At 49.7% G+C, this 26,045-nt stretch overlaps 1 protein-coding gene across 1 annotated transcript in view; it reads left to right on the forward strand.

Moving 5' to 3' along the window:
- The window catches only part of BAZ1B (bromodomain adjacent to zinc finger domain 1B), a 53,464-nt gene that overhangs the window by 15,232 nt on the left and 12,187 nt on the right, over window positions 1-26,045 (forward strand). The window contains exons 7-13 of the mRNA XM_065853231.2: window positions 2,893-4,588; window positions 11,327-11,465; window positions 12,624-12,754; window positions 14,480-14,585; window positions 22,864-22,962; window positions 23,353-23,530; window positions 23,810-23,995. Of these exons, the coding sequence (XP_065709303.1) occupies window positions 2,893-4,588; window positions 11,327-11,465; window positions 12,624-12,754; window positions 14,480-14,585; window positions 22,864-22,962; window positions 23,353-23,530; window positions 23,810-23,995 (2,535 nt within the window). The remainder of the gene's footprint in view (window positions 1-2,892; window positions 4,589-11,326; window positions 11,466-12,623; window positions 12,755-14,479; window positions 14,586-22,863; window positions 22,963-23,352; window positions 23,531-23,809; window positions 23,996-26,045) is intronic.

Below are 26,045 nucleotides of genomic sequence, written 5' to 3' on the forward strand. Positions count from 1 at the left end.
GAGGCTTAGAGGTGAGCTCAGCACTCTCTAGAACGACCTGAAGGGCAGTTCTAGCCAGGGGGGATTGGGCTCTTCTCCCAGGCACTCAGCAATAGGACAAGGGGGCATGGGCTTCAACTCTGCCAGGGGAAATTGAGGCTGGAGATTAGAAAGCAATTCTGTGCAGAGAGAGTGGTCAGCATTGGAATGGCTGCCCAGGGAGGTGCTGGACTCACCGACCTGGAGGTTTTTAAACTGAGATTGGCCATGGCACTTGGTGCCATGATCTGGTCAATGGACTGGAGTTGGACCAAGGGTTGGACTGGATGATCTCTGAGGGCTTTTCCAACCCAGTCCATTCTGTGATTCTGTGACTTGTGTACAAGTCAAGACTGATTTCCAGGTGTAAGGCAAACAGAACAGCTCCAGTTCTTAGCCAGTAGTGTCAGTTATTGGACCATTTTCATGGTTCCAGTGCAACAGCTGGAGGTATTTGACTTGTGATTCTTGGTTCTTGTGTGGTGCTGGATACCACAAATTTCGTATTGAAGAAGTAGCAGCAATGGGTTTTTTTTCCAGCCCTTTGTAATAACCAGCCAAATGTACTGTTAATCAAGTAAATGCCTTATCATGACATTTTCTGGTTTTCAATCCATCTTTGGGAGTAGAAAGCACGATTTTAATGTAGTAAACTCACTTTTTCGTGGACTCAATCTTTGTCAGGCATTGTTCTAGAGCTGCAGGAGAAGTACTTGCTTGTCAAGGTTGAAGGCAAGGCGGCAGTGAACTGTGGCAGATGCTCCCTTTACCTCCCGCCACCCCTTTCCTTTAGATCGGAAAGATGATAAGAAAGATAAGGGGAAAGGAAGAGAGACTTAGACTTCAAGTTGGAGAGTTTTAAGGGGTTTTACTAATGCTACTAATAAATAGAGACTATATATACAAAATATACAAACCCAGTCTGGAGCGCTGGATGTGGAGCTGGTGTCACTCCAGCAGCAGAGCTGGGTGTGCGGAGCTGGCGGCTCCAGCAGCTGCAGGGCCTGAGGCCTGTGGATCACAGGCAGACAGACAGACAGACAGGGGCCTCTGCAGATGCCGACCATGGTCGAGGAGAGCACGACCCTCGTGATCACCCTCTTATATAGGGGGTGTGACAATTATGGGGTGGAATACTCCGTTGGTCAGTTCTGGTCACCTGTTCATCCACCCCTCCTCAAACACGCCCCTCTCACAATGGAACAGGGGAAAACTTACCAGTCTTTGCTGGCTGCCATAGTAATAAATCTAAACATGAGCTTCTTCAGCATTCCCTTGGTCTCTGATCAGCACCGAGTGCAGCATCCTAGGGAAAATGTGCAGGCTAAAACTCAGCAAAGTACCGGCACCTAGAAGAACTGAACTGACAGAAAAATCACCAAAAGAGAACTGATCTTGTTTTTAACAAAAGCAGGACGTTGCCATAGCCCCTTTTCCCTCAGGAGAACACCTATTTCTAGCGAGCTACTGGGAACTGTTCTGGGCACCCGTAAATCTGCATAAAGGGAAAAATAAATTCGGTGTTTCCCCTTGCTGTAGCGTTTGGGGTCCCTGCCCTAAAAGAAATTAAAGTTTTTGCTGGTGGTGGACAAATACCCAGTGCCCTGCCAGACAGAGGTGCCTTCAGAATAAGAAAAGACACATAAGTGTAGGATCCTTGGTTTGCCTCACAGGAGGCCTGAGCTTTGTGTTTGGGGTGGTGGATTTGCCATCTGGCGTAGGTTGAATTTATGTGGAGTTTTTAAATACTGGGAAGTGGCTGGAGAATTTATTAATCCAGAATGAGTGTTCTGGCAAGAGATGGTTGAATGCAAAGGAGAAGTTTTAGATGTAATATGTTTGAATTCTGTCAGTGCTGGATGCTTTCAGCTTCAGGAACGCTCTTCAGCAGAGGTTTTAACACAGAATTTTTGTAGAATGAAGTTATGCAGACGCGTTTGAAAATCTTCAGTAGTGATGGGCTATTGAAGGCTCCTAAAACTTTGAAGAACCAGAAAATCTGAATATTCCCATGGCAGTTTTAACTTGATCACATTTGTGTATGTCTGTTCTTAAATGCTTCTCAGATACTTGCACCTTTTGCTATGCTTGCCACTCTGGAATTTATTGTTAAGGAATCTCAAATTTTCAGCCCGTTTTCTGGTAATTTTATCCATAATCTAAAGGTTATATCTTTGTATTTTATTTTTCACTTCTTGAAATGAGTTGGTGTTCTGGGTGCATCCCGAACCTGAGCTGGAGGTGCTGAGGCAGTCCTGAGCTCGGTCTCGTTGGCTCTGGGTTGCACTGGTCGGTGCCAAAGGTGCCGTCAGGGAGGTTGTGTCAGCACCTTTAAACCAGACGCATCAGGTATCCAGTGACGTTACTTCAGAACCGAATCCTCTCGCCTTTGTTCCAGCTGCTTTCGGGCAGTTCAGGGACCGTCTCTGGACCCATCACGCACCGTTTCTGTGCTCCGGCAGCTTTCGCCGGGTGCGACAGAACCCGACACGACTCGCTAAGAAATCTGGAGGCGGAGGAATGGTTTTTAAAATGAACGTCAGTGTTTTCCAGGCAATCCCCCTCCCTACAACCGTTTCAGTAGAAACAAAGCAGTTTCATGTAATGTAGTAGGAAACATTTACAACTTGTAGTGTTTCAATTTATAAAGCGAAATGTGAAGTTTCAGGAATGGGCTAAAAACCTCCTTGCCCAATGCAGTGACTACAGCGCGGCACATTGGAAGCCGTTGCAGGAGCCGGTTACCCTTGACGTATTGAGGTATTGCTTGTTCATTGGAAAAATACATTAAACGTGGGCAAAAATAATTGACAGAAAAGTATCTAGATAACGTTTTACCTTTGAATATTAATATGATTCTTTCTTTAATTTTAGTATATGACTCTCAACCCCTCAACCAAGAGGAAGAGCTCTCGGTCACCAGACAGAAAACCGCCCAAGAAACCCAAAGCTGATGGGTCATCCCTGGGCCAGCCCCTGAGCCCCACGCTCTGGTGCCACGTGCATTTGGAGAAGTCTATTATTTGCTCTCCGCTGAAGGTGAAAAACTCGAAGAATTCAAAAAGTCCTAAAGAGGAGCTGGAAGAGGTGATGAAAATTGTGTCACCTGCTAAACTTGGTTCCAACTTTCACATTCCAAAGAGGAGCCGGCTGGGGAAGGGCAGCAACAAATCCTTGGACAAAAAGCAAAGAGGCAAAAGGGTTCTGAACGGGCAGAAGTCATCGGGGAAATCGAAGTCTCCTAGAAAAGGCTTGAAGACCCCCAAGATGAAAATGAAACAGATGACACTGCTGGACATGGCCAAAGGTACCACTAAGGTGTCCAGGACTCCCAGGAATTCGGGAGGCACCCCCAGGTCTTCCAGCAAACCCCAGAAGCATCTTCCTCCTGCCGCGCTCCATCTCATCGCCTATTACAAAGAAAACAAAGACCGGGAGGACAAAAAAAGTGCTCTATCCTGCATCATCTCCAAAACAGCCCGGCTGCTCTCCAATGAGGATCGAGCCCGTCTCCCCGAGGACCTGCGAGGGTTGGTACAGAAACGCTACGAACTCCTAGAGCACAGGAAGAAATGGGCAACGATGACCGAGGAGCAGCGGAAGGAGTACATGAAGAAGAAAAGGGAGAAACTGAAAGAGAAACTGAAGGAGAGGGCAAAGGAGCGGAAGGAGAAGGAGATGAAGGAAAAACTGGAAAAACAGAAAAGATACGAGGACCAAGATCTCAAAGGGAAGGCCTTGCCTACGTTTAAACTGGTGGATACTCCAGAAGGACTCCCCAACACGCTCTTTGGGGACGTCGCCATGGTGGTGGAGTTTCTGAGCTGTTACTCAGGGTTGTTGATGCCAGATGCTCAATATCCCATCACGGCCGTTTCCCTGATGGAAGCGCTTTGTGCGGAAAAGGGAGGGTTCCTCTATTTGAACCGAGTGCTGGTCATTCTCTTGCAGACCCTTCTGCAGGATGAAATTGCTGAAGATTATGCTGAGCTGGGAATGAAGCTTTCTGAAATACCACTTACCCTGCATTCTGCTTCCGAGCTGGTTCGCCTGTGCCTGCGCAAGTCCGACGTGCAGGAGGAAAGCGAGGTCTCGGATAACGTAGACGAAAGCAAGGATTCGGCAGCTTTCGAGGATAACGAGGTACAGGATGAGTTTTTGGAGAAACTGGAGACGTCGGAGTTCTTTGAGCTGACTCCTGAGGAGAAGTTACGGATACTCGGAGCGCTGTGCCACCGGATCCTGATGACGTACTCGGTGCAGGACCACGTGGAGGCCAAGCAGCAGGCGTCGGTGGAGCTGTGGAAGGAGCGCCTGGCCATCCTGAAGGAGGAGAACGACAAGAAGAGAGCGGAAAAGCAGAAGCGAAAAGAAATGGTGGCCAAGAACAAGGAGAACGGGAAAGATGAGAATATGATGGGGAGAAACGAGAAGAAAAAAAACGAGATGATGAAAATGGAGCATCGGGTAGAAATAGAAGCTGATGATATGATCAGTGCTGTGAAGAGCAGGCGCCTGCTTGCCATCCAAGCCAAGAAAGAGAGGGAGCGACAAGAAATACAGATGAGAGGTAAGTAAAACAGCAGGAGAGTAGAGCGTTTGTGTGTTGTGGAGTGGTGTAAGTTAATGGCAGAATTCACAGCCCATTTTCAAAAGCATTACCTGGTTTTAAGGGATTTACTCACTGCAGTGTAATTCATCTGCTGTGGTTCCTATGACAGCCCCAGGTCTGGGATGTTAAGAAAAGCAATAACTGCTGCTAGTTTTTTGTCTCTGAGCATCTTTTGTTGAGTACCTTCCTAATCCTGTCAGGCCCAGGAAGGCTGGAGAACAGAAAATCTGTTTTGGGGGCAGAAAACAAACACACACAAAGGTGTTTGTGTATGTCTGTGTATCTTCTGGCTCTCACGACCAGAGGAGGCGTCTCCTGCCTCAGAGCTGCTGCCCTGCGTGGTCACATTGATGCGACCAGACCTCCCACGTAAGGACATAGGCGATAAATTTCAGTTTACAGCTTGTCACTTTAAGGACTTTGTTATAGAGTTGTATGAATATAAACTGTCCACTCAACCCTCTCTAAATCATGAGTTGCAACACCAAATTTTGTACACCTCAGTGTAAGTAATGCTTTTGATTCAGGAGTCTGGAATATGAAGAGCAAAATAGTTTGTAGTTACAGTTTGGGGCATTTTTGGGTTGTAGATGTGGGTGTTGGGCAGGTGGACGTGGACAGCACAGCTCAGCTGGGTGGTGGTTGTCCTCTGAAAGGGCTGCGGGATGAGTGGCCCACGTGGAGTCTGGCTTATCTGCTTGGCTGGAACCCGGGAGCAGCTGTTCTGGGAGACCAAGGACAGGTAGATAATGGGGAATGTCCTGAGAGTTCTGAGGAAGGACATGGATACAACCGCGCCTCACACTGAGCGCAAATAGACCTTTCGGAGCTGGTAGGAACTGTGAGTCTCAGAAGTGTCGATAAACTGCTGAGGATCTGGAGTGCTGTCCTGCTTCTCTAGCAGGAGACAAAACGCCAGCTATCTAACGTGCTGTGCTGAAGGGGCTCTGGGCCCTGGTTCTTGCAGTGCCCTGTTGTTTGATAGCAAGTTTATGGTAAGATTTTGCTGCAAAATGAAACACACTTCAGACACTACTGCTTGGGATGCTCCTTGTTCTCACTTAATAGTTTGTACTAATTATATATGAAGCACAAACATTGCCAGCTGGGCAGGGAGGGGATTGTCCCGCTCTGCTCTGCGCTGGGGCGGCCTCACCTGCAGCATCCACTGCGTGCAGGGCTGGGGACACAGGAGAAAAGGAGACAAAGCTACTGCAGAGTGTCCAGAGGAGGCTGCGAAGCTGGTGAAGGTTTGGAGGGGAAGCCGGATGAGCAGCGGCTGAAGTCCCTGGGTTTGCTCAGCTGGAGCAGAGCAGACTGAGGGCAGAGCTCATGGGCTGCAGGTTCCTCAGCAGGAGCAGGAGGGGCAGGGCTGAGCTCTTCTCTGTGACAGTGACAGAGCCCAGGGAATGGCAGAAGATGTGCCAGGGAGGGTCAGTGGGACATGAGGAAAAGGTTCTGCACCCAGAGGTGCTGGACACTGAACAGGCTCCCAGGGAGGGGTCACGGCCCAACCTGACAGTGTTCAAGAAGGGACTGGACACCGTGCTCAGACACACGGGGTGACCTGTGGGGTGTCCTGTGCAGGGACAGGAGTTGGACTCCATGATCCTGGTGCGTCCCTCCCAACTCAGGACATTTATGATTCTGTGAAGAAAAAACAATGTTACATGGATGGAGATGAGAATCACTTGTCTTGCTTGCTGGGGAGGTTTGCTTCATCCTTTTGAACTCCACACAGCAAACTGGGTCTCTCTGGCAGGGAAGGAAGGAGTGAGCCTTTCATTACAGTTTGAATTCATATTGCTTGCTTCCCACGCAACAAACCCCAGCATTTTGGGCACCCAAGGCTGTGTTTACCTCTTCAGCAGTGGCTCCCGGGTGTAAAGGTACCTTTGGAGTACCACAGAGCTGGGTCACTGATGGTGGTTGGGGCTGCGGGGTCAGCAGCTCGGGTTGGGTTCAGCGTGTGGAAGCAGCTCTGATAACCACGGGGAGAGCGTGTCCGTGTGCTCCTGCCGCCACGCGGCCTCTCTGCGCCTTTTGCGGCAGAACGGCTCTCACACTGCGGCAGGGGCATTTGCTTTTAATTGTATTATGTCTCTGGGGGAAGGAAGAGAGTAGTTGCTGACAAAACGCCTGTTGTGCAGTATTTCATATATATATATAGGCACACACAATATTGTATTAATACATGTACTATATGAACCATTGCATAATAGGCGTTTTGTCAGCAACTACTCTTTTACACATATAGCTCTCTATAGATCTATCTTGCAGTCAGAGATTTCTTTTCACCACTCTGGCAACAGCTGTGAGACCAGGAGCGCTCACCTCTTTCAGGTGAAACCTATCAGGGTTGCAGCCGGTGCTGCCAGGCTCAGAAAAGAGCCCAGTGTAAGGAACCATAAATGGTTTTTTTGTTGTTCTTTCGTAAAAAAAATCAGTACAGAACTTCCTGTTGAGATAACATCATTAATATCTGTATTTTCTCGATAGTAGGAGTCAAGTCACTTCCATTTCCACATTATTACAGCAGGTGTTCTTTGCCGTGTCGCTCTGTGAAGCAACAGCTCCATACAGGCTGGAGGAGGACGGGGAGCTGGACGGTGAGACGGTGACGGCGCCCGCTGGAGATGAGTGTGCCAGCCAAGGGCAGCTTGCTGTCAGATGTGAAAATGAGCTGTGGGGAGGAACCCTTTGCTTTGGTTTCTTTGTTCTCATTTTGATTGAACAGTTTTGGCGTATGAGTAAGAGGAAGACTTTCCCTTGGTTGAGGAAGAGCAGGTTAGAGATCGTTTAGACAAACTGGAGATCCCCAAAGCCGTGGGCCCTGATGGGATGTGCCCGCAAGGGCTGGGATGAGAGAGTTGGCAGATGTTATTGCAGAGTCACTCTCCATCATCTTTGAAAGGTCGTGGAGAACAGGAGAGGTGTCTGAGGACTGGAGGAAATCCAGAGTCACTCCAGCCTTCAGAAAGGGCCAGAAGGACAACCCAGGAAACTACAGGCCAGTCAGCCTCACCTCCATCCCTGGAAAGGGAACAACTCATTCTGAACATCATCTCCAAGCATGTGGAAGAGAAGGTGGTTATCAGGAGTAGTCAGCATGGATTCACCAAGGGTAAATCATGTTTGAACAACCTGACAACCTTCTATGATGGTACGACTGGCTGAATAGATGAGGGGAGAGCAGTGGACGTTGTCTACTTGGCTTCAGCAAGGCTTTTGACACCGTCCCTCACAACCTCCTCACAAACAAGCTCAGAAGTGCGGGCTGGATGAATGCACAGTGAGATGGATCAAGAACTGGCTGGATGGCAGAGCCCAGAGGGTTGTGATCAACGGTGCAGGGTCTGGTTCAGGCCTGTAGTCTGGGGGTTCCCCAGGGGTCAGTGCTGGGTCCAGTCCTGTTCAACCTGTTCATCGATGACCTGGATGAAGAGACTGAGTGCACCCCCAGCAAGTTTGCTGGTACCAAACTGGTACCAGAGGCTGAGCTGCCATCCAGAGACCTGGACAGGCTGGACTGAGCAGAGAAGAACTTCATGAAATTCAACAAGGGCAAGAGCAGGGTCGTGCCCCTGGGGAGGAACAATCCCCGGTATCAGTACAGGTTGGGGTGGACCTGCTGGAAAGCAGCTCTGCAGAGAAGGACCTGGGAGTGCTGGTGACAACAGGTTGACCGTGAGTCAACAATGTGCCCTTGTGGCCAAGAGGCCAACAATACCTGGGGTGTGTGAGGAAGAGTGTGAGCAGCAGGTCAGGGAGGTCGTTCCTCCCCCTCTGCGTTGCCCTGGGGAGGCCACATCTGGAGTTGTGTGTCCAGTTCTGGGCTCCCCAGTTTAAGAAGGACAAGGAATTACTGGAGAGTCCAGTGGTGGCTACAAAGATGATAATGGGTCTGAAGCATCTTTGTGATGAGGAGACACTGAGAGAGCTGGGGCTGTTGAGCTGGAGAAGAGAAGCTGAAAGGGATCTGATCAATGGGATCAATAGCTCAGGGTGGGTGTCAGAGGATGGACCAGACTCTGTTCAGTGGTGCCCAACGCCAGGGTGAGGGGCAACGGGCACAGACTGAAACACAGGAGGCTCCATGTGAACATGAGCAGAAACTTGTTTGCTGGGAGGTGCCAGAGCCTGGCCCAGGCTGCCCAGAGCGGGTGTGGAGTCTCCTTCTCTGAGCCATTCAAACCCGCCTGGACCCACCTGTGTGATCTGCTCTGTGACCCTGCGTGAGCAGGGCTGGGCTGGGGATCTGCAGAGGTCCTGCAGCCCAACCAGCCTGGGGTTCTGTAAATTTGGGGTTCTGTAAATTTAAGCTTCTCTTCTTTCTTTGCCTCGTCTTTATTGTGGCACTTGATGGTTCATGTTACAGCTGGGTAGAGAGGATCCCTTCTCGTTGGTCCCCACGATATCCGTGCAGAGTTTGCCGGCAGCTCGGTTTGGTCGGAGCGTTGGCTGAGGAGGGAACTGGACCTTGTGCTGGCGTCAGGTGGCGGCAGCGAGTCCTGGGGAGGTGTCAGGGAGAGAAATCCTGGGGACGTCCTGTCAGCTCTGTGTGTGTGTGGAGGGTGAGAACGGCGCTCGGTCAGCGCGGGACCTGTGGTTTGTGAGTCTCGGGTTTGGGTGACACGAGGCGTTGGGCGCTCTGAGAGCGGCTGTTGCTGCTCATCCTGACTGTGTTTGCCGTGGGGAGGCCGTGAGGTTCAGGGAGGAGCTGACATTTACAGACACGGGTTGTGCAGCTGCTGCGTCTGGCACCTATGGATTAACGGGACATTTTGCCATGCTGCAATTACTGCAAGTTGGTATATTGTTCGTATATTGTTATATAAAAGCTGATATCTAGTGTTGGTGTAAGAACTTCAAGGGTGTGTTTTCCCCTGTGTCACCTCCAATCAGTCGGGATTGATTACACTGGCAGGACTTCAGAGACTTACCACATATTTACTAATCAAGTGTTACCAAACCTTTCATGATACAGAAAGTGGCTGCAGGAGAAGGAGCAGGTAGTGGAACAGTGCCAGTGAGGCTGGGACAGCAACGGGCACCCAGCCTGTGCCTGCTCGCGTTCACCTGCCCCGCTCCACAGCCTTCCATGTGCTCTCATTCCATCTGCTTCAAACCCTCCTCTCTCACGCAAAGTTAAGTCTTCATTTCTTTCTCCTTTTTATTCTTTCCCGCCAGTTTTCTCAGGACACAGAAGGAAGTTGCCCAGAGCCTTGTGTGCAGGTTGTGAAGCAGCGACGGTTTTGTTGGATCAGGCTCTGAAGAGCCAGCGTGACACAGTTCGGTGTTTTGTTCCTTGTTGTTCAGGCAGTTCTTGGTGAACATACACCTGTTCTGTGTAGGGAGACTGTTGAACCATCAAGAGAAGTGTAAATCTTGTTGGCCTTAGTGTTTTGTCTCTTGGCAGAAGATGCTTTCCCTCTTGCTCTTTACCTAGAGATGGGAAATTACATGTTTTATTTTGTAAAACTCTCACCAAGGAGTCCATGATGCCAGGATTTAGGCCATTGCCTGTTTTTCTTCCCCTCTTCTTTGCCAACAGCCATAGATATTGAGAACTGGTGAAATTCCAGTACTTGTGTCATGAGTGTTTTAATGCTCTTCCACATCCCAGCGTGGCTGGGACAGCGGGGGCTGGCAGGAGCTGTGACTTGGTCGCTGCTGGGAGACTCTGGTGCCTGGAAGAGCCTCTTGTGCCGGGTCTGGTTTGGGGCAGGTGGGGACCGTCCCCGTGGCTGTGGTGGGAAATGCAGGTGACACATCTGGTGTCACCCCCGAGCCGAGGCCAGAGCGGGAGTCCTGTGGGATACCGAGCTCTGGTTAAAGATCTTTGAGCCTGTTGTAGGGAATTGCACAGCAATGGATGCTGCTTCACTGGTCTAGAATGAAATATGATAATAAGGACTAACTTCTCTGGTCAATTTTTATGCAAACTTTCCTCTTTCCTCAGCCCAGTTCATCCTTATGCTTTGATTTTGATTAAAGGAGTGGAGCATCTCCCGTGTGAGGAAAGGCTGAGGGAGCTGGGGCTCTGGAGCTGGAGAAGAGGAGACTGAGGGGGGACTCATTCCTGGGGATCAATATGGAAAGGGGGAGTGTCAGGAGCATGGAGCCAGGCTCTTCTGGGTGACAACCAGTGACAGGACAAGGGGCAGTGGGTGCAAACTGGAACACAGGAGGTTCCACTTAAAGATGAGAAGAAACTTCTTCCTGGTGAGGGTGTCAGAGCCTGGCCCAGGCTGCCCAGGGAGGTTGTGGAGTCTCCTTCTCTGCAGACATTCAAACCCGCCTGGACCCCTTCCTGTGGAACCTCAGCTGGGTGTTCCTGCTCCATGGGGGGATTGCACTGGATGAGCTTTCCAGGGCCCTTCAACCCCTGACACTCTGGGATTCTGTGACTTCTTAATAATTCTTGAGTTTTTTCTAGAATGGTGGGTGGAAAGTGAGATAAAGGATGGATGGCAGTGCTAAAGGAATGCTAACTAAAGTCACACACACACACACGTATATATGTGTATGTATATGTATATATGTGTATATATATGTGTGTGTATATATATATATATTTATATGTATATATATATGTATTTAATTTTTTTTACCCTAATGGTGTAGTAAAATGAAATAGAATATTGATGACTGGATACAATAAAAGCTAATGCTCCTCTATGCTAATTTCAACAGTGAGGATGGAGAAAGAAGCAGAGGAAGAAAGAATCCGGAAGCATAAAGCTGCAGCTGAGAAAACCTTCCAGGATGGAATCGCCAAAGCGAAGCTGGTGATGCGCAGGACTCCAATTGGCACCGACCGTAATCATAACAGGTGGGAAGGGAAATGGTCCAGAGGAGCTTGATCACATCACAGGCCCCAAGAAGCGATTGGTGTGGAGGGTATTGAGAGGAGTCCCTGTGTACTGAGCTGTGGGGAGAGCAGAGGTGAGGGGGTTGTGGATATCGAGTTGGGGTGGTTGAACCCGAGCTGGCAATACAACCACACAGCTGCTCACTCACCACCTCCCACACCCCCGACAGGGGAGGGAGAAACTTGGATTGAGCTAAACACAGTTTAATAAAATAACGAGATACTAATACACTGCTAGTAAATATAGATATAAAATAGAAATAGAAAATACTCAAGGCAATTCCCCATGAACTCCTTCTGCACCAAGCAGCCAGGCCCAGGAAGCGATACCCCAGTCCTGAACAGCCGATCCAAAAGAGAGAATGGCAGGAAAGCGCAAAGACCTCTGCAAAATGGCAAAAGGTCGAACTAAACATCCCAACCGAACTCCCCCGGCTGTGCCCCGGAGCAAGAGAGAGAGAGAACAACCCGGAAGGTCCTGACTTCTCTTAAACAATTAGCATGATACTAATGGGCTGGAACACTCTTATTGCTCAGTGTGGGGGTCAGTCCAGCTCTATCCGTCCATCCCCTTCCTCGCTGCCTCACACTGCGGGCAGAGCTCAGAGTGTCCTTTGCTCTCAGACCAGAGCAATTCAAAACATTAACTCTGTCCAGGGGTGTTATCTGCTTGTTCTTAAACTATGTCCAAATGATGAGCGTGCTAGCTATGAAAAAGAAAGGTTTCTAACTGTATGGAGAAAATTAACCCATTTTCAGGCAAACCAGCACACGAGTGTAACGGCCTTTGCCGCTTTACGGAGCAGCTTCTTGAGGCCTTCTATAGGGGTGAGGATCCACGAGCCAGTGGAGCCAGAAGTGCTGCCATTGCTGCTCAAGAACCCTCTTATTTATAGCATCTCTTTTTTTTTTTTTTTTAGTGTTTTTTGCACAGGAATGCTTTTAGGATGAAGCCTTGCTTCTCATGTCTCTCAACTGTGCTAATAGAAAGATACACATGCATTCAGTTTTTGTTGAGTCAAGCACACAGATGCTTCTCTCCTCTGTGCAAATAAAAGTGGACATGTGTAACTAGGCAGAAGAGGAGGCAGATAACCTGCTAATGTGTGTTTCCTACAGGTATTGGCTGTTTTCAGATGAAGTTCCTGGCTTGTTCATTGAGAAAGGCTGGGTGCATGACAGCATAGACTACAGATTCACCCTTTCCCATCAGAAAAAAGATGATTTTAAAAAGGACTGCAGCCCGGGAGGTATGGTCAACCTGCTTCTCCGTGGGTATTTCCTTTGTTGTTGTCTGTAAGGATGGATTGATGAATGTAAGAGAACTGTCTAGTCTGAGTGTTTTCATGGGGAAACTCTGATTTGAGCCTTCTTTAAACTCAAGAAGCCTGCACGCAGGACAGGCTGATGCTCATGATGATCCCCCACTGCTGCAAGTCCTGAGAGCTGCCTGCAGTGTCCCTCTGCCCGCAGCGTCTCGTGGGATACCATCACCTTTAGAAGCAGCCGGCTCGATGTCAGTCGCGGGCTAATTAATCCCTCTGGTTTGCTCTGACCCTGCTGTGCCAGGCGTCCTGGAGAAGGAGCCAGTTGTGCGCTGTAGAGTGAGGGTGTCCTCACTGTTAGAGTGGATCTGGGGAACAGTTTCTTCCCCAAAGGGCCGTGGGGCATTGGAACCGGCTGCCCAGGGCAGTGCTGGAGTCACCATCCCTGGAGGGTTGGACAGACGGACATGAGGTTCTCAGGACATGGGGCAGTGCCAGGGGTGGGGGAACAGTTGGTCTCTTCCAAGCAAGCTGGTTCTGTGATTCTGTCCGTCGCCATGCTGATGCTCCGCTGTTGGTAAGACTCCCAGGTTAATCTGTGAGGTAATATCAAGCAGGTCAGTCCTCTAGATCCCTGTGTCTTTGATGATTGCAGCCGTTGTGGCACACAGCCCTCTTGTACACATCCTCACCTGCTGTTCCCCTTGCAGCCAGCATGCAGGTGAGGTGCCATGATGAGCTGAAGTTCTGGTGTGTCCTCTGTCATTTTCCGGCTGACTTGGAGTCTGGGTGGTTGGGGCATTGCAGGGAGAACGTGGACATGCACAAAAATCAGTCTGTGGGGGGGGAAACTCAGCATGTGTATGTGGCAATAGTTCTGGGTACAGGAGGACATGCTGTGACCTGACTGCAGCTGCAGTGTCAGTCCTCATCGCCTCCTGCTCCTGGAGCATCGCAGGCTGACACGGGCTCCATCTGCAGCAACGCTGCACGAGAGGCTGTTGAGAGTTAAACCAGAACCCTCGCCTGGTGCTTTTGGTTTAGACAATGGTCAGAGCAAACATCTGAAGAAGATCGGAGCAGGGCACACGCACTGGGATACCTCACCCAGCTGTCTGCATCTTTGTGACTTGCTGAACTGGAGGTGGTGTCGTTCAGTGACCCTTCATGGGTGTATTTTATTATGTGAACTTTATCAAATATTGACCAGCTGTGTTCCTGTGCACCAGCTGCTTCCAGCTGCATTAATTCCTCAAATGCTGCCTGTCTGTTTACCCAGCTAATGTGCAAGATTTCAGCACATTCCTTTTGAAACTTAAACTCTTGCTGATTTAAGCCTTTGCTTGTTAAATTTGTGTCTGACTGCTGTGCCAAGGTGCTCAGAAATGCAAATACATCCTATTCGTGACTCAGTTCTAAAAGTATTTTTGACAGTGTGTAGCTAAAAAGTAAAACTAGTTTAATGTATTTGAAATAGTACGTGCAGTAATTTCTTTAAAAATCCATTATCTTTTGGTGTTTCTATAAATGAATATACAGTGTATTTTAGCAAGCTGATGCTGGAGTAGTTTTCCCTGACAAATGCATTGCTGGCCTAGGTGCTGAATATAAATGCTGAACTGGAGGTAGGTTTGCTTTTGCAAAATAAAAGCATTCTCAGAGGAGGAAGGCGAACGAGAGCAGCTCTGAGGTTGTGCCCTTGTGTTGCAGACAAGCGGAAGAGCGCGGACAGCAGACTGAGCAAGCTCCACCGCGCCGCGCACGCCGCCGACCTGCCCGCCGAGACCACCACCCCCAAGCAGGGCCAGAACTTATGGTAAGACGCGCTTCTATCGCTGCAAAGTGCTCACAGCTTAGAGGTCAAGGGAACCAGACAGGTTTCGTTTGGCAGGCCCTGCAGATGGCTGGAAGGGCAGCCAGTCAGAGCCAGTGAAACCACTGGAGTCAGTGTAATCTATCGGACTTAAAGCTTGTGTGAATTAAGTTGGTAAAACGCTACTTTGATGTATTGCTTTTTAAATATTTTATATTCAGAAGATTGTTAATTTAGAAGAACTGGTGTGTACTTTTTTACAATATTGGTAAGTGTTATTTTTTAACCAAAAAGGAAAGGAAAAAAAAAGGGGAGGAGTTGGGGAGCAGTGACCTAGCTAAGCATGTCTAGATTTTCTTTCATGGTTCATCTCAGCAGACCTGAATTGTGGCACATGAGGTCCTTGAGCACATGAAATTCACATCTTCATTGAGATCTCTGCAGCCAGGGCTGAGCCCCGCATGTTCCCGGCCCCTGTGAGACGTGCAGAGCGTCCCCAGCTCCTCGTCCCTGCCCTCCGGGCCGCACCGCAGACTCTGCTTGTGTCCGTTTGTTCTGCTCTAGCACCACAGCGTGGAATTGACTTTTGTTGCTACTGATAATTGTAGCTTAGCAAAATTATTCTCCCCAGTTGACAGCCTGTTATCCCTTTAACACTTCCCAACGCCAAGCAGTAGCCACCATGTCTTCTAAGTGAATCAAATCTAAACGCTCTGCCTTTGATGGGTTTGATTGTGACCTGCTCCAGTAATTGCCCCAAGGTCTTACCCTCACAGAAAATCTCCTATGTTGGCTGTTGCCCTGTGTGGTGGGGAGTGATCAGTGGTGTCCTTATGCCAGAACATACTGGCTACAGCTTCATCCGCTATGCTGCCTGGGAAGGATTCTGCGTTTTATTTATTTTTAGATAACCCTGAGAGGTAACTGTCTGAACGTTCTTGCTCGTGCGGCTCCTGTGTTAGCACTGACTTTCCCCCAGAATTTTCCCCTGCGGTTATTTGGTCTTTGGTAACATCCCCAGTTGTGAGCGTGGCTCTGTGGTTCCGCTGCTGCACATCAGAACGGCCTTAGTGAGGATGTTCCTGCGTCCCCACCAGGAACTGCTGAAGAAACTGAAACCTGTGGATGTCTTGATTCCTCTAAACCATCAGCACAGCCTGCTGAGGCTTTGGATTGTTCTAACCCTTCTGTTTCATTGCTGGCGGAGTTCTGTGCATGCCTCCCTTCCCACCAGTATTGCCGTGACAAATCTCACCTCTTTCTCAGTCTGGTCCTTTGCACGTGGCCAAAATTGAAGCAGTGGGGCTTTCCTGGGGAGTGGGGCTGAGCAGAGGCTGTAGAGGCCAGTGTGATCCCCAGGGGGTTCTCTCTGCTCTGATACTCCTTCCTTTCACAGACGTGTTCCAGTAAAAAGACAAATTATATAAGGAAAACAGTAGCTTAAACTAATACTGCATATAGCTATAAACTGAAGGCAACGTAAAGCCAAATCAGATGAGTGAAGTAACACAGAATGCCTGAAACTTGCAATTCCAGGCTGAACTTGAAAAAGCATAATATTAGATATTGCAGCGTTGAGTTGCTCAGTCAGGCAGCTCAACAGCACGCTGAGATACTAATGGACAGGAAGCTCAACAGGAGCCAACAGTGTGCCCAGGTGGCCAAGAAGGCCAATGGTGTCCTGTCCTGTATCCAAACCAGCGTGGTCAGCAGGACAAGGGCAGTGATCCTTCCCCTGTGCTCTACATTGGGGAGGCCACACCTGGAGCGTTGTGTTCAGTTCTGGGCCCCTCAGGTCAGGAAAGAGATTGAAGTGCTGGAGCGGGTCCAGAGAAGAGCAACAAGACTGGGGAAGGGACTTGAGCACAAACCCTATGGGGAGAGGCTGAGGGAGCTGGGCTTGTTCAGTCTGGAGCAGAGGAGGCTTAGAGCTGAGCTCAGCACTCTCTAGAACGACCTGAAGGGCAGTTCTAGCCAGGGGGGATTGGGCTCTTCTCCCAGGCAGTCAGCAATAGGACAAGGGGGCATGGGCTTCAACTCTGCCAGGGGAAATTGAGGCTGGAGATGAGAAAGCAATTCTGTGCAGAGAGAGTGGTCAGCATTGGAATGGCTGCCCAGGGAGGTGCTGGACTCACCGGCCCTGGAGGTTTGTAAACTGAGATTGGCCATGGCACTTAGTGCCATGATCTGGTCAATGGACTGGAGTTGGACCAAGGGTTGGACTGGATGATCTCTGAGGGCTTTTCCAACCCAGTCCATGCTGTGATTCTGTGATGAAAGAGGTCAGAGGGGGAGCAGAGGCAGGACAGCTCTGGAGGGAAAGAGCAGCTCTGTGAACCAGATCGTGCACACTTTCAGGGCTGAATTGAATTCTGTTACCAAGAGCTGCTTTGTAAGAAGTGACCAAAGTATGCAGTATTCTATTTTTCAAAAAAAGAGAGCAACAAAACCAAAAATTAAGCAACTTGTTAAGAAAAAAAAAGGCTTACATGGCAGCCAGAAGCCTAAAATGCTTCCGAAGAGATTGTCTTAAAGTTTCTGTACTAGATGGGCAGAGCAAGTGGTGCCTCTTACCTGTGAAAAAGAGGTTTGAGAAAACTTGGAAAACAAACTGCAGCAATGATGAAAGAGCGTTCTCAGTACGGTTCATGGCAGGATGAGGAAGCTATTAGAAGTGAGAATGCCTGCTTAAAAACTGAGTCTAAATGGAAGAAATAAAAAATGATAAACTGAAGTGCAGACCAAGGGCAAAATATTTCTTTTTCCTTGGGGAATAATGGTGCTTCATGAGACCCGGTGCTGCAAGGCCTGCGGAGGATAAAGCGGGAAGCTCCTCTCGTGAGTGAATAACTGCCTAAGAAATGTGAAAACCTGCAAAAATACTCTTAATTTGTGTGTTCAGCGGTGGGATGGGTGGATATAATGCTGGAGGAGAATGGGGAGGTCTAAAGAAAGAGGATTTTCTTATGATACAGAAAAAAGAACTGAAAACTACACCAGCAAAGGGCGGTTCTGAGATAGGGAGGCAAGTGCTGCTCTGGATCCCCCGGCCGATGTGTGCGACTCGCTGCCACCACCTGCTCGGGATCTGCCAATTCATAGCTGTTCAAAGCCCCAGCTGGACAAATCGTCAAAAGAGGAGCTCCCTGGGGAGTGTTAAACACAAATATCCCTGTCCTGGCACACAGGGTGCCCTCCAAAAGATGCCAGAATCCGTAGGGCCAAGTCGAAGCAATGTCCTTGTGTGGCTGTCCTGCTCTTTGCCACTCAGAAATAACACAGTAAGCCGGGGGAGTCTGGGGTTTGTTTGGCCTGGCTCCTGTGCTACAAGGCCTTTGTTTTCTGTCAGGTTTGGCACCGATCACCGTCCCAGCACCGCTGGTTTTCACCTGCGCGCACTGTTCAGCCAGGCAGTGTCAGGGTATGGAGCTGAATGAAGCCCAGGGGCAGGTCTGAGCCCAACGGGGCCCTCACGCCCTTCGGGTGAGTGGGGGGCACAGGGGCAGCTTCGCAAAGGAAACGTGACCACTTCTACCTCCATGTTCTGTGCTGTCTGAGTGCGTTTCTCCTGACAGGGCCACCCAGAGCCATTCCACAGGTAAGCACTAAGCTGCTTCAGCTGACAGACTGTTCTCCAAAGCTCTAGAGCTGCAGGAAGCCTGTTCGCTCAGTGCCTGTCTGGCAGCTGTCACCCGGAGCACTAAGCTTCCACAAAACACCGAGTGACAACCTGAGCGCTGTTATTTCAGGGGAGAACCAGTAACTAGAAATCCCTCAGAGGAAATCCTGTTACAGCATCTCCCTCGGTGGCCGTTGCCGTTGATCCCTCCAGTCTCAAGCATGCCCATGAGCATGGATGGTTATGGAGGAGTCTCCTCCTCAGCTGCTTTTTGTGGGTTGTCCGTGTGCGGCCCGAGGAGCCCTGAGACCACGCTGAAGTCCTTGGATATCTGCAGTTTCTCTTGTTTGGATACAAGGGCTGGTTCCGCTATAACTCGCGATAGTGTGTGGTGTGTTGGAAGTTGCATTTCTTTGCCTTCTGCTTTAACTGCTACTGTCTGTCTCTTATCAAGTAGTACATCTACCATGGGATTGAGAGTAGCCTTAGAGTGCATGGAGAGCATCTTTAGTTTACCCCATTATACTTAGATTTATGAAATTTTGACATGAACAGGAAATGAACTCCATGAATGGTTGTGTTTCACAGTCCTGCCCCTCTTCTCCTCGAGGACAGGAGCTGGTAGCACATGGATGCAGAGGGAAATAGGCTCCATATTTCTGCCAAGAGCTACAGAAACAGTATCTCATGGAAGTGGTTTCTGCTTTCAGTACTTTGTCCCCAAAAAGAAGAGGGTGCAGTGTTCTGTCCTAGAAGTACAGAGGCTGAATCATTGTTCTCATTCAGAATAAAAAATGTTTGATTCCTTCTGTCCAGAGGGATGGACCAGTCCCATTTGTAACGTTGTGCACCACTTTCACTGATCTTGATGCTTATTAAAAAATCTCCCCATTCAAAGCTTCTGGGCACGTGGGTCCTGAAAAACTCCTTTGTCCATTCCATAGTGCATTGTGAGCTGTGTCCGTCTGTCCAACACGAACCATGGGTTAATCACAACCTTTGCCGTATATCAGTGTGCAGGACACTTCTCACTCATCCTGGTCAGAAAGCAGCTGAATTTTGGAAATAGTGGCATCTCTGCAGAGTAACTCGGTTGTTCCTCATGTGTCAGGAATACAGCTTGGTACAGCGGGTCCCCTCAGCAGACGGTGTGAGTCACCTGGGTGGGTGCTGGCAGGGTCCATCTCACGCCTGTGTTCTGCAGATGGAGCTCCCCTGTTTGCACCAGCCCCCCCCGAGCAGGTGCTGATCCTGGGCTCCCCCAGACGTTATTCTCTCCATTTCTTCATTCCCTGCTCTGCAGTCCAGGTTTTACACCTTTCCCACTCTGCTCTGCACTGGAGCGGCCTCACCTGGAGCATCCACTGTGTGCAGGGCTGGGGACACAGGAGAAAAGGAGACAAAGCTACTGCAGAGTGTCCAGAGGAGGCTGCGAAGCTGGTGAAGGTTTGGAGGGGAAGCCGGATGAGCAGCGGCTGAAGTCCCTGGGTTTGCTCAGCTGGAGCAGAGCAGACTGAGGGCAGAGCTCATGGGCTGCAGGTTCCTCAGCAGGAGCAGGAGGGGCAGGGCTGAGCTCTTCTCTGTGACAGTGACAGAGCCCAGGGAACGGCAGAAGATGTGCCAGGGAGGGTCAGTGGGACATGAGGAAAAGGTTCTGCACCCAGAGGTGCTGGACACTGAACAGGCTCCCAGGGAGGTGTCACGGCCCAACCTGACAGTGTTCAAGAAGAGACTGGACACCGTCCTCAGACACACGGGGTGAGCTGTGGGGTGTCCTGTGCAGGGACATGAGTTGGACTCCATGATCCTGGTGGGTCCCTCCAACTCAGGACATTCTGTGATTCTTTGATTCTCTTTCTTTCTGTACCTCACGGCCCATTCCTCAGATCAGGGAGGGATATTCAGTTTCAGTGAATACTGAGAGCTTTTTACTTGATGCTTGTGCCATTTCTCTTTTGTTTCAATTGCTGACCAGTCTGCTGGCTTGTGCTGCCGGAAATGTGAGAACAGCATCCCAGCTGTTATTTAGGGATGCAGGAAGCTCTTACCCTGACTGGATCTCCCCCTTTGGATCAGTTTGAAACCCTCCATCTGGTCTTCACTCTCCCACAGGTGTCTTTCCCATCACTCTGGACTGTGTTATTAACCTGTGTCAGGGCACCAGTTGCCTTCCCCTCCCTCGTATCAAGACCCACAAGGTCACAGCCCTGTTGCCTCCCCCATTTAAACACAGCCCTGTCTTACCGTGTTCATGCCCTGGTCCCACGCTGGTTGAGCCCCAGGGGGAACTGGAGGCTGTTCCTTCATGTCAGGGAGCGTGTGGAGCTGGCTCAGGAACCGGGAGCTGTGGCTGCACAGAGCGGTGTCACCAGTCAAACTAACACAGGTTCCTTTTGATGTGTTTGTATTTTGCACATTTGAGTTCAAGCTGATGTAGATCAGTTTGCTCTCCCAGAAATCCCAGTTTTCCGCTCAGGGCATACCGGGAGGACGCAGGTACCTGTTGCACATGTTCTCCCTTCCCTGTCCCACTTCCTTTTCAGCAGGAATGAAGTCGTGCCAGGGCTTACCCCTCGCTGTCTCCCAAGGCTGATCTCTGCTTTCCCAGGCTGCCCAGCAGCCTGTGTTGTCTTTCCCCCAACCACAGAACACTGGGGAATCCAAGCGCCGTTTGCTGATTCTTTCCACTGCCCGTTCACATTTACCATAAGGCAAAACTGTGCAGAGAATTCCCCCCTTAGATTTGCAGCCATGAGGGAAGGCTGAGGACACTCGGGCATGGTCCGAGCTATTTTCCAGCTGGATGCCGTGGTGTATGGGCAGCAGTGACCGGTGTTGGTTCACCATGACCTGGGCAACCTCCTCACCATGCCTGAGGAGTCCTGCTGGGTGTCTGCAGGGGAGCTGTTTGGAAGCTTGGTTTATGCCGTTTTGAGGGATTCTGCATGCTGAAATATGGTTTAGAACCAATCCCAAGATTTGCCTCAAGGGTTTGGAAGCAATTTGATACCAAATATTCTAGAGAAATTTCTCTGTATTTAGCAGAAGTCCAGTAGACTTAGAAATGCTCGTCCTTGCAGTGGTCTGTGTGTAGACCCGCTGGTGAATGCAGGAATCTAATCTGTCACTGTACGTGGCATCCATAAGAAAAAGGCACAGGTTGTACTGTCACAGATCTGTGTGACTGTCGGTTGGGTCCCATGCCCGGCCCCTGGTCCGTCACTGACGCTGCCGAGGTGCCTGTGCTGGCTCTGGTGCTGGGACGTGTTTGAGCCGCCCTGTCCCGTTTCTCCGGGCGGGTGTGCAGGGGATGGTGGCGGCCAAAAGATTGGATCCCGGTGTGGGAGGTGAGGGTGCTCTGCGGGGCTGGAGCGCACTGAGCAGGTCACTGGCAAGGAATGATCTTTCTTCCATTTTTAAATCAATCCTATGTTTTATTAGAGTAATTTATTTTCTGACTGAACACAAACTGTGAGGCTGTTCCCCCAATATGAGCAAACTAGAACTCTGAAATATTTTCTTTTCAGAGATGATATTTAGTAGATATTTCAGACAGAAAAATAAGTATTGTGGATACAGCGATTCCAAGAGAACCAGAACAGCGTCTTTCTCTAGTTACTTGGCTCACCTGAGGTTGTACCCAAGGAGAAAAATCGGATCTGGAGTCTCCTGTGTGGCTGGCAAGGGTCACATCGTGGTCCTTTGTAATTGTTTCCATACAAGTTTGGTATTTCTGTTCCCTGGCTCCCCTCTTCTAAGGAGCAATCGTCTTCTGGAAGATTTGCAATTAGTCTTATCTTCTGTAAATGAGCTCTGGAGCTCGGATTGAATCCCTGTCTCCATCAGCCGAGGAGGTTCCGTGACATCCTAGAACAGAGTTGGGGGGAAGGAAAAGCGCAGAATTTCAGGCTGTATTGTAACTAGTTTAGATTACAACCCATCATTAAAACTCGACTGTACTGGAACTGCAGAGAGAGCACCTTGTGTAGAGAACCCTGCAGAAGTTTTCCCCTTTACATTCAGCCACTGCCATTGCTGTCCTGACAGACTTTCTGAGCAGAAAGGTTTAAAGCTAACAAGCGTGGTTTTCGCGTACCGCATCTCAGCGTTCAGGTTAGCGGGAGCTGCTCGGACAGGAGAATTTCTGCAGCCCCCGAGCCGCCCCGTCGCCATCGCGGTGTGAGCGGTGCCGTGGCCCTCGATAACCCACGGGGTTCATGGAAGACGCCACAGGCCCTGCAGAGCGACTGAACTGCCAGGCTGTGCAGCGTGTTAACGTTTCCTAGTGCATCTGCAATGATGCTCAGATCACTTAAACTGAGTGCAGTATGGGGAATCTAATCCCTGGGGTACATGACTAGATTCAAATGCTGATGTTTTAACAAATTTAATAGGGGGAAAAAAAAAAATCTATAAATCAGTTCTGCGTTTAGTTTGTTTTATTTTTCTTACCCTGGAACTGGCTACATTTGGGGACCTTGAAATGAGGCCCATCTGATTCAAAATGCTGATGCCAGCATTACTGGAAGTGTTTCACCTTGCTCCGCTGGAGGTTACCCGTCAGGCCTCCCGGATAATGCTGGTGAACTGTTGATAGGCAGCAGTTGTCTTGCCCCGGATACACGTTAGTGAGCTGGTGTTGATGTGTGTTTTATCTCGCAGGTTTCTGTGTGACAATCAGAAGGACCTGGACGAGCTGTTGGATTGTCTGCACGCGCAGGGGGTCCGCGAGAGCCAGCTGAAGGAGCGCCTGGAGAAGAGGTGAGGCTGCTGCTTCCCTTGGCACCTCCCCCAGCTCACAGCACCGTCACATCCTCAGCACCAGCCTGGCCGGGTCAGGGGCAGCGTCCTGCGCTTGGCTCTGATGGCGCCTGTGCTGAGGGGGGAGGATGTTGAAGATGAGGAATTGCTCATTTTTGGGCGGTGCCTGCAGGTTCCTGGTCAGTAACGCTTGAAACTGAGGAGGTTCTGTCAGTCTTTAAACTGCAACTGGAAACAGAGGCATTGCTGTTCCACCCCCCGAGCCAGTGCTGCCATGTGCTTCAGCCACCTCTCAAAGCACGTTCTGCTGGTGGAGCCCGCGGGTGGCGCTGGATACCGGCGCTGTCCCAGGGCACTGCCTGTGTTCAGAGGTTGTTTTTGATTTTCCAGGTATCAGGACATCACACATTCTATCCATTTGGCTCGGAAACAGAACCTGGGCCTCAAATCCTGCGATGGCAACCAGGAGCTGCTGAACTACCTCCGGAGCGATCTCATTGAGGTTGCAACTCGGCTGCAGAAAGGAGGGCTGGGATACATCGATGTGACACCAGAATACGAAGCAAGAGTGAGTGAACAGGCAAAGTGCTTGGTCATCACAGGTGTAGGTTTTTGGGAGGGGATTGGTGGGATTTTTTGCAGGGCACAATGCTTTTCTCTGAGCTGTGCCGTGCAGGATCTTCAGCTGCGTGTGAACTGCAGCAGAAGCAGCAGTAACGTGCTGATGCCATGAGCAGGGGCGGTAGATACCAACACTGCACTGAGTATCAGACGTACGGGACAGACGCACCTGAAACAGCACAGACAGGAGCCTGGGGCTGTTGGTGACCACATGCTCTTCCAACAGGTGTACTCGCTGGAGAGCCTGAAGGATTTTGGAGAGTGTGTGATCGCACTCCAGGCTGGGGTCGTTAAGAAGTTTCTTCAAGGCTTCATGGCCCCCAAGCAGAAGAGGCGGAAACATCAAGGAGAGGACTATGTTGCCAAGGCTGAAGAGATAGATGAAGACAAGAAAATGGCAGAAGAAGCCAAGGTATTGTTCACTTCAGGGCTCTGTTTTGGTCTTGTAACATAACTCTTTGAGCAGGGGTAATAGATTTCATTGGGTACTAAATCCTGAGCAGCTTCTCTCAGCTCCAGTATTAGAGCACATTGGGTTTGTCATTTACAGGGCAGGCGATCCATGGTTATTTTGAAGAGTAAAGGTATTGGCAAAATTAAAATAATTATGTGGAACTGCAGTTAATTTTCTCTGTATGAACAGGAAATGGGTCAAGTCAAATGTTTGACTTCTTTGTGCAGTTCCTTACACAAGTTGCGTAATTTAATAAAAGCATAGCAGGGAGAACCTGACAGGAGTTGTATCCATCAGGGAGCACTGATGGCAGCTTAGTGCCTTTGATCCACACAGAGAAGGAGCGGCAGGTCTGTGTGGCTGCTGGGGAACAAGGGCCGGGGAAATATCAGCGTTTCCAAGAGGCACAAATTGCGTGCACGGAGACAGCACAGCAGGTCTGACCTGGGGCTGGACACGGACACCTGGACAAACAAGCCGTGCGTGCCCGCAGCGGGAAAGCGGAACTGTGGTATAAATCCTTCCGAGTAAAGCTCAGGAGGGACGGAGGAGAGCTGTGGGGATGCGCCCGGGTCAGTGCAGCTGAGCTGTACCTGTGTTGCGTCTGAACAAGGATCCTGGTGCTCAGGGGAGTTTCTGGGCACAAAGTTGAACAGGACGTTAGTGCCCCACTGCCCCTCCAAGTGCTCCTGCCCTCATCAGTCACTGCTCCAGCAGAAGCAGCAAGGTCAGAATTGGGTCAAGACAAGCATTTGAAATTCCCAACTTAAAAAAACCCCCAGAAATATTAGATGTTTGACTGGTATGGTTTGTTCGGTGGTTTGGTTTTTTTAAAGCCCCTGTCAGTGCATGCTGGACCCTTGTTCAAACATCAAGTCTTTGCCATGCAGTGGCATTGCCATGTTAGCAGGATATTTGGATGGGCACTGGAGATTTTCACACTCCTCACTTGTCCTGGAGTATTTAAACTTCGCTGACTTTGAATCCCTTGTATCTTAGTGCAAAGGGAATGGAAGGCGACCTTGTCCTAACAGCTATCAGCAGAATAGCAAGCTGTAAAAACCAGTGATGTCTGGGACAAAAAGGACCTGGATCAGCACATTTCCTGTATGTACAGCAACACCACATTGTACCTTAGTCCGTGTGTCTTACAGCTGTAACTATAAAGATGGTACCTGTGGGACACACCTATTTACTACAATATCTAAATGGACAGTAATTGAGCAGCGTAAGCTCTGTATTTAGACCCTGGTCACTTCTCTACTATTGCTAAAGCTATACTAACTTTCAAACCCAAATTGGAGTTTTTTTGCCTGAAAATGGAGCCATTTTGGTCGTGAATGTTTGGGTATTTTCCCTATTCTACCTCAGAGCATCGCTCTGTTACTTCACGGCCTGGTTGCAGCAGTTGTTACCCGGCAAGGCCGGGCTGTGCTGTGGGTTGCATTGGAGCAGTTGCAGAACTGTCAGCTCCAGCCACCCCGTCTGACCAGTGACCAAAACCTCCCGGCTCGTCCTTTCCCCTCCGCAAACTGGCTGCAGCAGTAGCATTTCTGAATATTGCTGGACCTGTAATCATAAGTTACTTTGAATTTTTTTTCCAGTGTTATGCATTTTGTGGAATGAACCTCCACACTGAGCGGTACGGGCACGGGTTCGGCGCAGCCGGTTGGGTGTGTGGCCGTGCCGGTCTCCCCGGTGCACTGGCCCTTGTGCCGATGTCTCGGGGGTGTTTCCTGCCGCACTGCGGTGCCTTCGTTATCTGGCTCAGAGTTTTCTAGACGTCTGTGGTGGCACAGGCAACATTCAACCTTTTTGTTGTTTTTTTGGGTTGGTTTTTGGTTTTGGGGTTGGTTTTTTGCCTCGGTTTATCTGGAATAACCTTCCTTTTTGCCAAAACAGAAAACCTTTATAGATGCCCTTGGAAGAGCAGCCCAGATCTTAGATACAGTTATCTGATTTAGAACAAAAAACACCGCTAGGCTTTTAAAGATGAATCTCCTGCATA

This window comes from Patagioenas fasciata, chromosome 19 (genome assembly GCF_037038585.1).
Source record: "Patagioenas fasciata isolate bPatFas1 chromosome 19, bPatFas1.hap1, whole genome shotgun sequence".
Classification (NCBI taxonomy): Eukaryota; Metazoa; Chordata; class Aves; order Columbiformes; family Columbidae; genus Patagioenas; species Patagioenas fasciata.